Consider the following 18251-nt stretch of genomic DNA (forward strand, 5'->3'; position numbering starts at 1 on the left):
ATCAACATCAGAGCAATAATAATGAAGTTTTGATTAAGAAATTAATACAAGGTAAAAAATATTATAGAATTTACAATTAAATTTTGCATTAATTATATTTATGTCTTAATAATATAAATCTTATCAATGTCCAGTATTCATGAATTAAAAATCTATAGTTAAAATCTTTACTGAACAGATTGAAATTATAAAAAATGTCACATAGACCTAGTGCGACTTTACAATATCATGTTCACATATCCTTCATATATATACTTTTTTGCATTCATGACCTAATGTCATATTCATAAGCTCATTGTGAAATGTACCAATTTTTATTATAAATAATTATACTCAATACCTATCTAAATTTTGGGCAATGAACACGATTGGGTACTAATGTTTGAGCATTATTAGCACAATGTGCTGATTGTTTCCACAATCACCATATTTAATTAAATACTTCAAAAAGCTATCAGTAATATATACTTGTAATGGTAAATTATCCTTAAAATAAATATCAAGTGGGCAATAATATACATAAGTAAATTTAAATATGTTTGTAAAGATGCAAGTACTTTTTACCCAATCGCGTTGCTAATATTCACACAAAAATAAAAACTAAAAAATTACACCAAATTTAAAATAAAACAAAAACTATTGAAATACTGGATGCCATTTTCAGTAATTATCAATTTATAGGTGAACATAGATGTATTCTAGTCTTCATAATTATAAGATATTAAATAACATTCTATGAAGGCATTTAAAAGTTGATGAAGTCTTATAAATTAGAAAAATGCATTAGTAATGATAATAATCTAATTGCATTCAACTGGAACTTCTTGCCAACTTCCATCGCCATGCTTACTAGCAACTTGTTTGACAAGCTCCGCAGATGGTGTTTTGCGGTCATATACCCATCCAATTTTAGCAAACATATCCAATAACAAGGTGGTTGGATTGGTCATGTTACCTCCAAACTCTTCTGCTCTATAATCCCAAGGGAATGCATGATGATAGTTGTGCCAGCCTTCACCAGTAGTCAATATAGCCAAAGCCATGTTTTGCACAGGTAAAATGCGCCTGCAAAATAAAATTTAATAAATAATAAAAATAATAAAACGGTCTTGCATTAAAGAAGTAAATTACGTGTCGTATGGTTTAGATCCCCAAAAATGAGCAAAGCTGTTGATCGAAAATGTCATATTAGTGAAAATCACAAACCGCAATACACCACTGATTCCAATAGCTTCCATCCAACTTTCATTCCAACAAAAAACAGGTACAAGTACAGGCAAAACAAAACAAAGTGTTATTTTGAAGAACCAATAATATCTGTAAAAAATTGAATTAAAAAAATGATTTGTCATGTTTAAGAAGTTAAATTTACTTAGTGTGAAATTGGACTAAAGGATCATTGTTGATGTCAGACATATCAATGGTTTTACTACGACGAAATACTTCTGGGTGTCCACGCTGCATCAACCAACCAATATGAGAGAAGAACAATCCTCTTCTAGCATTATGAGGATCACCATCTGTATCACTAAATTTGTGATGCAATCTGTGATCATGAACCCAATCTGTTACTCTGTACTGGAACACAAATATAGAATATGTTAGGTTGTTATTATTATTATTAGATTTAATAACTTAATTAAATTTATTTAATAAAATATTAAAAATAATAGTTTGAATTACCTGTCCTGCAACTGAATAGCAAGCAAGAAGTATAATTTGCAAAGGGATTTTGGCTTTGAATGATTTGTGAGTATAATATCTATGGACACCAGCTGTTACACCAAACTGTCCAGTAAATCCAACAAGAAGACCTAATAAGAAAAAATAATTTAATAGCAATTCAATTTATTTATATTAAATTTATATATAAAAACCAAGATACATAATAGTACTTAATAATATCACTTTAATTTCCACCTTTTTCCTCGCAAATTAAACAAATAACATACTTATTTAAGCTATAAAAAAATAACAATAATGACCTTTTTAATAATAAACAATAAAATAAAAAAAAACTTTGGATTGATCAGGATACAAATAAAATCAGAATTTTTAACTTTAATATAATGCATTATAATCAAACAATTTTATTTTCCTCTTTTTTATGATACCTATTATTAGTCAAAATATATTTTCTAGAATAAATTTGTTATATAAATGAGTTTAAGGAATTATTAAAAAAGGGAAAAAAACAATTATAGTAATCTTTTTAATTAAATAATAAGTAGTGAAAATCCAAACCCAAAAAAAACTAAATGTCAATTCAATAAATAATAACAGTTGTACTTACTCCATGCAATGGTCATCAGTTTAACATTCTTCCAGTAGAGTATGGTACAGATAACCGCCAAGACATGCCAAGTGGTCAAATATATAGCTGTGGCCCACAATATTTCACGTTTTTGAGGAGCTTCTGGTTTAAATTCTTCTAATTCCTCTGTGCTTTCTTTGTTGTTATTTTCAATAAGTGGCTCAGCCTTCTCTTCGGTCTTCGTTCTTAGTTGTACTCCCATCTTAAAAATGTATGAGATTCAATATAGGTACCTGTGAAATTAAAAAATTGTAGTTCAACAACTAATTATATTTTGATCAAGTATATTACATAATTACTTAATGCACTATTAAATATACCAGATATCTAGTAAAAAATAAATTTCTTATACCAACAGACTAACAATATTTTTTCGTATTTCACTCTTTAAATATGAATATTTTGTTCAATTTAAAGTTATTAATCTAAACTAAAAAAAAAAAAAAAAATAAGATTCATATTGATTAGGGGAGAGGGGGGACTAAAACTGTAAATTATAGGAATTAAATTAAATTGGTTCTGTGAAATAAAAATTAAAAGTTAAAAGAAAAATTATATTATACTCCAAGTTGCGAATATACACTTCAATAAAATTAAAATAATCAAGTTTCAAGTATTAAATATTTAACTACATAAATGATTAATGAAGGCCATTTACTCTAAGGTTCGTCATAAATTCAAAAAAACGAATTCATATTACTTCTTTCACTATTCATAATTTCATTGATATCGTAAATAGAATTAATGTTAACTTAAAATATCTCAATTTTATAAATTTATTTATACAACATAGATATCATGAAGATGTAAATCTACTGATTTTTTTTACAAAAATATCTATTGAAATATTATATTTAATAAAAATAGATTTACACTTGTTAATTAACCGACAAATCAACACGCGTATTATCACGTGTTTGCTTTATATTTTTCGATAGCAAAATAACCCATTGGAACATAGATAAATATTATATTTTATTATAAAAGCCACACCTGAGCGGTAGATAAATCAGATAAGATATGATTATGGAGAACTTAAGATACATTTAACGATTAGAATAATTCTAATCGTTAAATGTATCTATAATATATATGTATCTATGTATGATATAATTATTATATCATTAAATCACCTGAACAAATCAAGCACCACTTAAAACAAGTTATATAATTCAATAAACAAGGAATTTTTTTATTTCCCAATACGAATTTAATTAATACATCATGTGTCAATAATTTAATCCAATAATAAAAATCTATAGTTTAAAAGTAGTAAAAATAAATCAAATCAATAACAGATATTTCTTTACTATCATTAAAGTAACATTATCTGAATTACAATTCTATGCATGTTATACACATTTCCTAGATTAGGAACAATACATTGTTATATATAAAAACATTTCCGACACAACAAAATACAATTTCATTATCATATTCATTTTCGCTAACAATAGATTTATTTTTAATATGCGTGTTCCGTTAAAACAATTCATGTCATGAATATAATTCGATAAATTATCATAGAAATACAATGACAAATTAATAAAAAAAAAAAAAATCATAGAAATAATAATCGTCAATTGACGATAACCACACATACTTATGACAATTTAATCAAATTTAATCAAATAAATCAGCGATTCTTAACCTGTGGTCCGCGGACCCCTGGGGGTTTGAAGCATCATATTCAAATCGTTTTAAAAACATTTAAGTTAAAAAGTTGACTAAAATTAAAAATAAAGAATTCCGACGTTGATGATAAAAAAGAAGTTATTTTTTTTTTTTTATTAGATTATTACATATTATTCACTAACACTACTTTTTTTTTGATTTTTCCGTTAATTTTAAAACTATATCATACTATTGTCTTATCTTATCGCTTTGAAAGAACGCTGGAGGGAGAGACAGCGCATTCAGCGGTCAGTCAGATGATTGGATTTGCGTAGATAACCATGAATCAGCTTACTCTATAAGCATAGTATTATAGCTAGCGAATGCGATACAAAGAATAATGCAGTGAGTTATTTACAAGCCCGTAGCATTTTGCATAATCCGTGATTATGTAAAAATAAATATTAAATGGTTTTGCAACTCACTGACAAACAAAATCGTTGGGGTACCAATTCTTAACAGTTACTTGGTCGAGTATGCGTGGCGTAAGCAATACGGTCCTAATAATTTATTTGAAACAATGCTACAACATATTGCACACTTCATGCCCCCGGAATTAAAATAATATAATATATAATAATCTAAAAAAAAAAAAACTGTAAAACCAAAGAAAAAAAAAAAGGATAGTGAATTAACGGAAAAGGTCCAAAATAATTATATATGTGTATGTTTTATAATTCCTACTAATGTAATTTGTAATATAAAATCATTATTGTAATTTTGGTTATAATAACATGAGATCATTGATTACAAAGTAATAGTATTTATAATCAATAATAAGATGTTTTGTAAAAAAGATATTAAAAAAAAAATTATAATGGTCTACGATTTCTAAAAATCTTTCACCAGGGATCTCGTTTCCGTGATTAAAAAAAAAAGATTAAGGATTGTTAAAATAAATCATAATATCGGACAGTCGTAGATTAAAATATATAAATATATAATAGGTAAATAACAGTGGTCATTACATTACTACTTGAATGAATATTGAACGAAATTCCTGTAAAAATGCATCATAATTAAAATGCATTAACAAGATATTGTTAGAAACCTACAACAATAAAGGGTGTTCAATTGACATAATTCCTAAAATAAATCATTTAAAACATAATTTTCAATGAGCATATAAGATACATAGACATAATTGTTACCAACTTTTAAGTGTAATTTCTTTTCAAAATGTCAGTTACGCAGAATATATTAAGTTTGTTGCTGCACGTTAAATATGTGCCACGGCCTATAATGTCTAAAAACTATGCTATAACATAATCTCATATTTAAAATAACTAAAATATTTATAACAATAAGCACCATCAATTCGAATGCATTTAGTATCACAAATCACAATATTCCACCAATCCAAGTTACATACATCCTTAATTATATAATTAATTATGTAATAACAAAAGCTACAATTAAATATTGTACATCATATAACAAAATAAAATTTTAAGAAAATGAATTATTGCATATAATTAAACAATATGTCCATAGCAACCCCGAATTTAGAAATTTTGGATTTGACAATTTTAAAATTGTTGGTAAGTAATAAAATAAATTTACCAAAACCGTATTTCAAAATAAAATATTGGAGCTCAATTTTCAATTTTATCTTTGAACGATACTGAAATTGTAAAAGGTATAAAAATATTTTGTTAGTAATTTATAAAAAAATACACTATAGCGAATTCTAGAAGTTCGGGAAGTCAGGCACCGATATTTATCAAATATAATATACTTATTTTCAGTAATATTCGGGAGATATATTACTTAATGATACACGACTAAGAAACGAAAAAAATATGGTTTTATATAATTTATACCATAAAAATCTAAAGCACTTCTTACATTTGTCAACGAGATAGCAAACACTACAACCGATAAACATGTTTCCAAGTTATCAAAAATATATTATTAAACAAATACATAACTAAAAAGCATGATCAACAACTTCTAACATACAAAAATATTTGTTCAGATGTAACTTTTAAAAGCACTTACATTGAACCAATTGAGAGACGACAATAATCGTGTTTATCAATAATCTTCAATAAAAAATAGGTAGCATTTAAAAATATATTAAACCAGTTAATACTGCTTTCAATTCTTTGAAAATAACAAGTATAGGTTAGTATAAACTATAAACCTGTACATTAAAACGAATACGTGTATTTTTTTAATAATCCACATATTACAAACCATGGAAAATGGGAACTGGTTTGTTGGTTAGTTTCTAATACATACTATCTACCTTCACAAAACACTCTTACCTAAATTAGGTAAAGCAATGCATATTAACTACACAATGATCCACTGTAAGTGAAACCATTTGACATATCGATTTACAGACGTTTATCTAATATTATAGCTTTGACTAATTTTTATTTCTAAAATACTTTGAATTATTTGGCTTTTATTACATTTTATTCTGTTTTAATGAAATTTAATACTCACTTCAATTATACATAATTTAATTATAAACATGTATTGCTAAATTTTTATTTAACGTATTACTAACTAACCTAACGTGTTCTTCAATAAATATTATTAAATGCAAAAATAGATACTTGAAATAATAATAACATGCATTTTTGCAACACCACGTTTCATGATTTTAGAAGAATAATTAAAACTGCTAAATAAGCTATAATTAGATTATTATGTACAAATAAGGATTACATTTACTTAGATTTTTCAAATAATCGTACCAGAATTTGAATTTCAAAAAATGTAATTTATTTTAGTAACTGTATACGTCAAGTTTACCTACTTTAAAATAATAGTCAGCTAATTAGACAAAAAAAATAAGTAATATTTGTGAAACTACAGTTTTGAGAACTCGTTGTGTAGTATAGATATCACATTAGATGGTTATACCGACCAATCTGTATTCCAGCAGTGACATTCTGTCTATTATATTGGTACAGAAGATTCATCAAAAAACTACATTTAAAATTAAATTTAAATTAAAAAATTTGTAAAAAATTAATACATTTTTTAAATTTAAAATATTATAACAAATTTCGAATAAAAAAAAACTAATTTACTGCAAAGGTACCACAAAAGCAATTACTTGGGATCAAGTTATTTATTGATTATTTTTGTCAGTCTAAGGTTTATTTGATAGTTATTATTAAATATACCTGTTTGTATAATTGTTGGTGCCATTTATCAGTGCTAAAATTTCACTGAAAGGATTATTCAAAACCACAAATGATATCCGTGATGACAGCATTAAAAAATAACATTTTTGAACGATATACTCCCAGAAAATAATTAAATTTGATAGGTTATTTGATAAGAAAATATCTTAACATTATGTGTACCATTTTTGGAACATTGTTCATTTGCCATTCGAGCTAATCCAAAAAGTACCGAACATGCCTTATTCGCTAGGTACGAACTTAAAACTTCATGAGAAAGTTTGACATTTTTATTTTAGTTTATTATGATTATAAAATGTGATTTTGCATCGAAATTAATGATTATCAATCGTATAATAAATTATGGTACACGTGGTCCCCCCGGAATTGTCAAATCTAAATATAATTCGATAATTAATAATAATTTCATTAATTAGGTTATCTCGTTTAATAGTAACTGTAAATAATATGTATATTTGAAAACTTGTTGAGTGCAGTTCATTACTGATAATGATTTTGGTATTATTAATAATGTAAAATATGGTTGTTGGAAAAAAAGGCAAAACGTGTACACAAAATGTGAAATATGTGTACGATTTAATTGTCTACAATGCTTAGCACCATAATATCAAAGTAAAATAATATTTTGTAATATTTCTTTAATAATTATGTTCAATTTATTATATAAATTATTATTTTATTATTTAATAAAATATTATTATTATTATTATTATTTATTATTATTTATTATATAAATGTATTATTTAAAATCATTATTGTTCTCCTAAATTTCTTTTATCTAAAACATTGAGTTCATAAGATATCAAAAAAGCAAGTTGCAAATTTATTTTGCTATAGGGTATGAAATATTTTCATGTGTTTAATTCATATTTACGTGTACCATAATAAATATATATATAACACTTTTAGCAGACTCCAGTTTGTCAAAACAATAAGTGTACCAAAAATGGTACACGTAAGTATCCAGGCAATGTATAGAAAAATAATGAAACCGAATAACGAATAAACGAATAACCTGCAAAGCCAATCAGTTCTTTAATAATTGAGTAAAATATTGAACTTAAATTATAATTCAGTACATTAAAAAAAAACTAAACTTCAGATTTCCAAAGCGTAACACTTTTATACTATTAATGTATAGAATATATACGAGACATTTCTATTGAGTAACCATTATTTGAATGTAGTCCAGAGATTTTTCTAAAAATACAGACTATAGTGACAATGACATGTATCATTCCTATGTCCTTGACAGGAAAATAAAGGAAAAATATTAAGGGGCTAGTTTGATGATTCAATAAATAAAATGTTCATAATAACACTTCCTCAGCATATTCCGATTTAATCTCGTCATTGTCTTTATCGTCGATTATATGTAGATAAATCTTATCAAAACTGTGAGCAAAATTTGAGATTTAATCATGTGTATATTTGAAAATCATAACATAATTACATTAAAGATATTATTAAATCAATTATTTAATTTTACCAAAATGGGTAGTTATATAGTTTATAATTTAAATAGCCTAGAAATATTTATATTGTTTGTCGTAAAACTGTACCTAACTATGATATAGAAAAATATTCAATTGTTATTAATTCAAATAGTTTACTTTTAAATATTACATTGGGGTATTAGTTAATTAAATGAAAAATGCGTTTAACAATATTAGTTTTGTACAACTTATATCATAATCAGCATTAGAAAAAATTAATAATTACTCAAAAATAAGAGGTTCAAATAAACGATTTTATCAACATATCTATTAAATTGAAAATTTAACAATAACACGAAATTAGTTATGAAAAACCGCAATTAAATATAAATATTTCCAATATTCTTATACTAAACATTGAAAATATGTTTGAAAAGTACATGACCATGAGTTAAACTTGAAAAAAATAATGTTTAACAACGAAATATAAAAGTATAGTATAGAATAATTCTTTATATTAAAGAACTGAATATAAATGAAACAGAAAATAATACTATTCAATATTATAATACACAGTTTCAAAAATTCGCATTTTCTAATGGAAAAAATTCAAACAAAATATAAAACATGAATAAAATAAACTAAATAAGTTACAAATCTCATAATAATTAATAATTATACACAAAATGTATGGAAAATTATACTTTTTTATTGGTCTCGTTCAACAATCATGATTACTGATAACACAAGACAATAATTTATTAGAATATTTTTAAAGATGAATTTGTTTTCATTAAATCACATATTTCAAAACTAGACTTAGACCTTGAATGTCAATAAAACCCATGAAGGTATGCATGAAATGAATGGTTACGAACATTTATTTACACCAGCAATTCAGCACAACAATAAAAATTTAACTTCAATAATTTTAATAAAATTAAACGTAAATGATAATTAAGATCATATTTATAAAGAAGCAATTATTTTCAACAATTTTAAAACAATACATTAATATGTTAAAAAGCCATTCTCAATTTCATTACCGCTTTTATCCTATACATTCATAATTATAGTATATTTAAATAGTTCTATTAAATTATCGTTATTGTAGTTATTTCTTAATGTAAAATTATTAATATTTGTACTTTAAATGCAGAACTATAAATTAATCTATACATTTATTTTAGTTTTACTTGATATAACTTATTTTTTTATTCAGATTGATTTTCACTGTCATAATGCATGACTAGTGAAAAAATGTTTAATAGACAAACATAGAGATTAAAATAATGAAAATTGAAGGAACTCAATTATATTTCTTATAACCATATCCCATTTTAATCAATTAGTTAAAATTTACCAGGTAATTAATAAATCTCACTACCAGTGTCATTATTGTCAGAGATAATTGTTTAGTTTAAAAAAATAGAAGCGAACTTATTCCATTATAGATTGATCAAAATCAAAATATGTTAATCGACACTATTAGGAAGCAGGTTTAAACCATTCATTTTAATCATCAATGCAAAACACAATAAAACGAACTTTAACCTGAATAAATAATGTGGCATATTAGGTATAGGGTCAATGTGAATCTTATCAAGAAAGTTTTTAGAATCATTTTTAGATAAGTACATATTCATGTGAAAAATATCTAATTTTAAAAACATTGTGTTATATTCAAGTATTTATAAAAAAAATTAAAATACATGAATCTTATTATATTATTCAAAACTAAAATTAATAGTGTTGGACGAGAATAGTTTTTTGAATTTGAGTAGAGTCGAATTAAAAACTTGATTAGTTGACAATTAGAATTGCCGAGTTCTTGACAAATGACTAGAAAAAAAATTCGAGTAGCTAAAAAATATCGAGTACTCAAGAAAAAAGTTGTGTTTACTATCTTTATAAGATGTCATTATCACGATAATAAAATATTAAAACTATAACACTCAATTATTAATAATTTAAACCATCAACCTTTCTGGTATTTCTACCGGAAAAATTTGGCTCGCAGTTATTTATAGTTTAAACATTTATTTTTCAATTAAGTAATGAAATACACTAACTGGAGTACTCGATTGAAGTCGAATACTCGATTAGTCCAATAAAAATGAGTTTTCGTATTTACGAATACAAACATTTTACGAAATCGAAAACTCGTCAAACTCTAAAAAATATACTTCTTATTTCTAAGAATAAATAATGTGTAAATAATCAAAATAATTATTTATATTTAAAAGTAAAAATTTTTTGTAATTAAACATATATACCAAAAATCATCAAATCAAATTACTTTAAGCAATAGAGTAATAGTATTATATCATAAATGGGTTAGATTTAAGCTTGTTAGAAATTTATAATATAAAGATAAGATAAAAAGAAACCTCTTTACTCAATACAGAACACTTTTCATTTTTTAGGTTTCAACACGTTAATCATCGTAAATACAAAACGCCAACAACAATTAAACTCACTTGCGGGATATATTAGTTACAATAAATAATAATACGTTTAATCAATATTAATATTTCACAGCATCAATTATTTGTGCAAAGTATTTTGCAGTATAAATTAAAATGTATAAGTGGTGGTAACATGAGATTGGCTAACTCTAGTATAGAATAAATAACATTTAAGATTACCTAATAATTAAATAAACAACGAAACACAATTCATCTAACATTCTATCAGTTAAGTATAGAAGTATACCATATACTTAAAATACCACCAAAGTACAAGTAGAAAAAAAGCTTTCCACAGTAAAATATTAATAAAATAATCTATTTAAAATAATACTAAATAATATAGAATTCAACAAAACTCCACTCCTGTTAAAGGATAGCCAGTTTAAAATTATAAATTTCTACCTATAATTAATTGCATGATATTGCTAATATTGTATTATGGTATAGTATCAAAACGGGCTAATACATGATGAAAAAGTGATTAAGTAAATTCCCGAAAATGTGTACGTAAAAATTAATTTTTTGCAAGAATATACAACTTACTGAAATTAGTAAAAAAATTATCTTCGAGTGCTCTATTATATGTTTCATCGAATTTCATTTGATGCGATATGTACTGGTACTGATCTACCGATATATTAATGGTATTTATTAAAGCTTATAGATTTATTTTACATCATACCATGGAAAAATCTAAAATGGCACTTCTGATAATAAAATAAATAACATTATAATTTATAGTTTACACGTAATGATAAAAAATGCAGACAAATATATTCAACATATTCAATACTATTCAATATAACATATTAGTCAGCATGAAAATATATATGTAACTGTATAATTGCTATTAATTTTTTGTAGGTTAATACTAAATATGTGATGAAAAAAGGTATAGCAAAATAAATAGTATCACAAACATTCAAGTAGAATGTACATCCCACTCCTTGATTATTGACCCAAAACCAACTTAATAAGTTGGCATATATGTCATATTCATTCACAGCTACTCAGAATAAATAATGGATATAATATATTTTAACAGCCCTTTAAATCCATGAAAACTTTCTTATAAAATGTTTAACGACTAACACTTACTCGTATTTAATAAATGTATAAATTAATGCTTTTCTCATCAATGTCTATGGAGCAATAACTAAAACGTACCTAATGCTTACTGGTAAAACTCATTTATTATTATTATTATTATTATTATTATTATTATTATTATTATTGTTACATCAAACATACAATGTATTTATTGTTTATGTATATCTCTAATGCGTAAGTTATTATTTTTTACTTTTAAAGTCCCAAGTTAATAACGAAATAAAAAAATGAGATCACAGTCCGTAGTATATAATATATTATACTTACAATTTGTTATCAACATTTTTATTCGAAAATCAATTTAAATACATTTAATTATCTACTACGATGTTTTTTAATTATTCAAAATTACATTTCATTTGGTAACAAATTGATTCAATGATGATAACATTTAATATGAATACTACGTATAATTTTATACAAATTTATTATGTTACACAGATAACTTCTGATGTGCAATATAAATCGCTAAAATAAACACGTTTTAACTGTAATTCAATACTTATATTTTGTACTGTATAAATTTAGCAAAGTACATAATATATAAATAGATTAATATGAAAATATTAGAAATATTTTTAATATAACAATATCCAAAGTGAAATAATTCGAACGATAAAAAAATGAATGTTATAATTATATATACCAGTATTTTCAACATACTATGCAAATACATATTATAAAATGTGATTTAGATATTTAAATTTGCTTTTAGTAATCATTCAAAAATATACATATAAACAACTATTAATACTAAACCATATATAACATATTTCTATATTCTGCAACAAATAATAATGATAACCACTTAATAAATTATTTAATATCTAATTATACAAAACAATTGTTAGTTAAAAAGTACATGAAATTAATAGAATTACTTCATATTAAAATATAATATAATGCAAAGTTTTCATTAACAAAAAATTAGATATAAGATTATACTATAAATTAAATTAAATACTACATCAAATACTATCGCTAAAATAAACATTTAACATTATTATAATTTATGTTCTATATCTATAGTTGATTAAGCATATAACTAACTGTTAACTGAATTTGTATTAATATTTATCTATACCCATGATTTATTAAAGTGGATAATTTTTATAAAATTAATAAAATAAATGGTTTTTAATTTTGTAATAATATTACGTGAAAATATAAGTTAATTTATCTAAAATTCAATTTCAGTGAACTAAAAAATAAATAAAAAATTGAAACCTCAACAATTTAAGAACAATAAGCTCTATAAAATTACCATCTTCAATTTTTTCGAAAATATACAGTAAAAAATAATTTATTTAAATTGTTAACCCATTGACGAAAATCGTGAGGAAGGGCTTGGAGGATTTAGCCCCTCTAAAATCCTACCAAGCCCCTTAAAAATTATTATAGAAGTATACAAAATGTAGTCTCAAACATATTTTTAAAAAAAATCTCAACTTCTTCAATAGATTAATAGGAATGTGGAATATTTTTAAAGGACACCTGTACATAAAATCACATTTTTATTCTTACTGTCTAAATTTATAATTGGAAATATGTGACTAGATATTATTTAACTTATAATACAAATCAAATGTTTAAAACTAATTTGAAAGATGGAAAGTAAAAATAATATTCAAATAGGTACTAATTTTAAAATTTAAATTTAAATAACATACAAAAGAAGGCTTAGCGTGTTGAACCATTAGAACTAGTTGGGGGAGTTCCTCAATAAAAAATTAAAGCACCATTATTTATTTCGTTTATTTACAAATTAATGAAGACAAACCCCTATGGTTTAATCGATCCATTTATATACACACTTTTAAACACTAGCAATAGACAACAATTCATTTTGTAAATCGATATCGCCTGATTTTGCCAATATTGAATCATATCGTAAATTGTACGACATCGAAAATATCTAAGATACATATTTTAAAATATTACCTACTAAGTATTTATTAGTTATTACTTATTAATAATTATTAATTCGAAAATTTACTTTACCTAGAAAATAAGAAAAATAAACTAATTATATTCAAAAAATAAATTAATGATAATATAAATTTTATAAAAAATTAAAACTATTTTTATTAAAATAATGAATGTTTTTAATCTTCAAACCCGATAGCTGTATTCTAGCAAATAAATTCATGAATATTTTACTTTTGTTTTCTATCAAAAATGAAAATATATGTCGATTTCTTACCAAAGAATGGTCAGAAGTCTTAAAGGATTTATAATATGAATTAAAATAGAGAAGATTGTTAATTCGATCTGGATATAGTCTACTTCTTCGAACAACTACAGTAGACCATTCTATTTAGTATATTAAATCTATGCAACTACCGACAAATATATTTCACCAATGCTGATCCTTCTGGGTATAAATATAAAAATTTTCCACCATTTAAGTAGACCTTCGTCACTATATTTAATACAAATAATACTATACAATTTATTATAGATCTTATCTAAGACTGGCAAATTAAATTCTGATTTTGATATCCCGATATATCGTACAATATAAATCAAAATAGAAAATTGGTCACGATATCGACACAGTATCGATTTATTGATAATATTGCCCACCACTACTAAATACTTACTAGCCACAACATAAAGATATTCTAGACAATAAAATTAATTGAAAAATTTCACAAACTTTTATAACGAAAATAAAAGACTAAATTGATATACAGAGCTCAAAAATATTTGGTATATTTATTATATTGATAATGTTAATGCTTTTAAATTTTATTTAACTATCAATATTATTACATTCTAAGAGGTTTTGTAATATTTATATATTATTCTATGTATACAAAATACCTAAATAATAAAAATAAAGATAACTAATATTCCGCGACCAATACTGTGTGTTGGTATTTTTAATCTATAACGAGTAATGGACATATTACCACGTTTGAACACTTAATTTGTTAAACATATTATTAACATATATTTTTCGAGGATATTTCTCAATGTTATTTTTATTTTTGAATCCTTTATTTGTAGAAACATCACGGCACGAATAAAAAACCAAGACTTAGTTGTTAATTTAAAAACGATTATGCAATACGAATATCCATTATTTTGAAAACACAATCGGCATGTGTCGACTTTATTGGTCATAACAACATGAATGATGACAAGCTTGGCCACAACAAATAATTAATAGACTAATAAGACTATTATGGTGCAATACATAATAATATGTATATCAATATTCAAAATCATATTTTTCCAAATTCTAAACACAGAAATATTCGCTTAGAAATAACTTTTTCACGATCAAGACAACGTAACATGTATACACATAGATACAATAAGTACATAGCCAGGTGTTGTGTAAACGATATATGAATATCGTTGTGCGACTCATATCGAGAAAATTACAACACAAAGCTGTGCGTATTGCGGATTCGTAGACCTCCTTCCGGCGCACCACACAAGGCCTATCAATTCTAGTAACCCTCATACGTGATTATATTCGATATAGATCGGCGTATGTGATCTGTTTTGTAACTCCACAGCCAACTGTAACGATAACGATAGATAATACCTGTACCGTCGTGTCGGACGTGTAATGGAAAATTAGTTGTGAACAGAGCGAAGGCCGCACATCCACGGTATCGAGTTACACTTTGCCTTACGCCAATTAACATTATGATCTGTTCCGACGGACGGAACGTAAAAGGTCGAAATCGCGTTATATTATTTAACTCGCGTGCGTACAACAGTGTACGTGTGAGTGACCGGTATGCGCGTGCGGGTGCGCGCGCGTGAAATAACGACGTGGAACGTTCAACGGAACAGTATCAATTCGAAACGTATTACACTGTCCGCGAAGGAGTATTGAACCGGCTGCATTGTATCGCAAGAACGTATCTCCGTGTGACGGTAAAAATGATTAATTCGGAGGATAAAATTAAAATACAAAAGGAAAGAAAAAAAAAAACGAAAAAAAAATTGAAAAAATCGTTGCGATTTTCGAATGAGAATCCGTTACGGCCAACTCGTTCCGATCAATTTTAAACGTGTGCGTGTTTCGTATCCCCCGCTCCGTACACCTTTTTTCAGTACAATGCGATGGTTATTACGGTATCACGAGTAGAGGTCACCCACCGGCTTCGAGTTCATGCGGTACGACCGGCATCGAAAACGGCGGCAGCGGGGGGTAGGGGGTGCACGGGAAACAAAAATCGTAGTAGCGACTGCCGACAGGACATAAAAAACCCAGTTCCGTGTTCAGACCTAAGAAAACTACACGAAACCGTGCTTACGAAATATTTACAACATTATACGCTGATGGTTTACCGTATACACAATATAATGGAAATAAAAATAATAACAATACAATAATAGTAATTATAACAATAATAATAGTAATAATAATATTAATATTAATAATAATAATAATAGGTTTTCGTCGTAGGGCCATTAAGACCTTCAAGATCAATCAATACAGTGTTCGTATGACGTTAACAAACTCGAACGTTTGTCCGACGTGTTTCATGCGAGGGATAATAATGAAAGAAATTCACTATCGTGAACGTGATCCGCCCGGTTACGCGGTCCGGGACGGAGACGATAAATAATTTTCGTTTTACCTTCACACGCGGTTGTAGAGCGCGTGGTGGGGGTCCGGCGCACGGCTATTGATTTACAAAATGACATTTTCGCGTGCACGAGGGGCAGTTTTATCGAGTGCCGGAAGAACAAAACCTAAGCTACCGGCAAGCAATCGAACATAACCGACAAAACGTGAAACGTATTAGAACTGTGGTCAAGTCGCGCGTACACCGACGCCGTAGCTGGGCCGCGACAGGTTATGTGTAGACGTTGGAACGCGATCGGCGGGGAAGGAGTCGAAGGAACGTCGTGTAGAGTCCGCGGAAAATCGAGAAAAATAAAATTAATAATATTGCAATAGAAACACCGTGCACATTTCACACGAACAGTACTTACTCGAATAGATTTGTAGTTGACGTTGGACTGCAGGCACGCGGCAGGAAAATATAACCTTATTCGTAAGATTTTAATTACTACCGAATATATAGGATTAAAAAAAAAAAAAATTGATTATATAAATATATATACTACGTAATGTATATATTTATATAATATATATATATATATATATATTTATATATATGAATATATAATTATATAAATATATATATATTGGAGATATTCTACGCGTGATCACGCAGAAGCACGATGGTGGTGCGCGTTCGACTGACTGGGCTCGGCTCCTGCCGGTTTTCGTTATTTAAGCGGTCGTCTCACGGGCAGTGAGTAGCTCGGGCGGAGGTGTACCGCGCGCACTCTTTTTTATAGACGTACGTACAGAGCGGTTCGCGCGACCCGTGCTCCTCACGACCGGTATCCGGTGTCGTCCGAACGAAACGCCGCGGTACCGTTAATAATAATGAATAATAAATGTAAATCGTCGCCGTGACGTCGATTATTACCCGATACGGCGATGGTCGTGTGGTTTTATACAACCGTTAAACGTGACATCGCACTGGAACTGTTGGATATTTCCGAACACGGTGGTATTATTTCTGTTCATTTCTGTTCCCGATCAATCCCATGACAACAGGAATTTACCAAAAAATATAATATATAAATATAAACCGGGCACGGCGATCTAGGACTGTTAGCGAAAACGCATATGATAAACGCAGCGACTTGATCGAAACACATAATTATTATAACGGTTTTTACACGTAACGAGTGGTTCGACGTAACGTTGAAGGAGAAAGCGTCGTGCTTCGGGCGACGATTGAAAAGTCGGAATCGACAACGCGATCGTCCTGTATAGTGTGCACGCGTAATATATTTTATTTTACGTTGCCGCACGCGCGCACACACCCCCTTTCGGAAGCACACCGGCTATGCGGCGGCGTTGGCACCATACTTGTCAGTGGTGGCGGTGCGCGGCAGTATCTAACCTCCTTGGATCCGATACGGTTCCTACACTGTAGAGACGGCCAGCCGGTCACCGTATCGACGATGACATCACAACTTTGAAGTTCCAGTTTTTCCATTAAAAATACACGTGTCTGCGTTTGTAGGTTGT

At 27.1% G+C, this 18251-nt stretch overlaps 1 protein-coding gene across 1 annotated transcript; it reads right to left on the bottom strand.

The window, feature by feature from the left end:
- Window positions 1-298: 298 nt before the first annotated feature.
- Window positions 299-17413, bottom strand: LOC112686410 (acyl-CoA Delta(11) desaturase-like). The gene is made up of 6 exons (XM_025558665.1): window positions 17135-17413; window positions 2294-2547; window positions 1684-1814; window positions 1373-1578; window positions 1132-1317; window positions 299-1065 (listed from the first exon to the last, which is right to left on the bottom strand). Exons 2-6 carry the CDS (start codon window positions 2514-2516, stop codon window positions 801-803), a joined length of 1011 nt encoding a protein of 336 aa, XP_025414450.1. The 5' UTR covers window positions 2517-2547; window positions 17135-17413; the 3' UTR covers window positions 299-800.
- Window positions 17414-18251: the final 838 nt, after the last annotated feature.

This window comes from Sipha flava, unplaced genomic scaffold (assembly GCF_003268045.1).
Source record: "Sipha flava isolate LNK unplaced genomic scaffold, YSA_version1 108_pilon_pilon, whole genome shotgun sequence".
Taxonomy (NCBI): domain Eukaryota; kingdom Metazoa; phylum Arthropoda; class Insecta; order Hemiptera; family Aphididae; genus Sipha; species Sipha flava.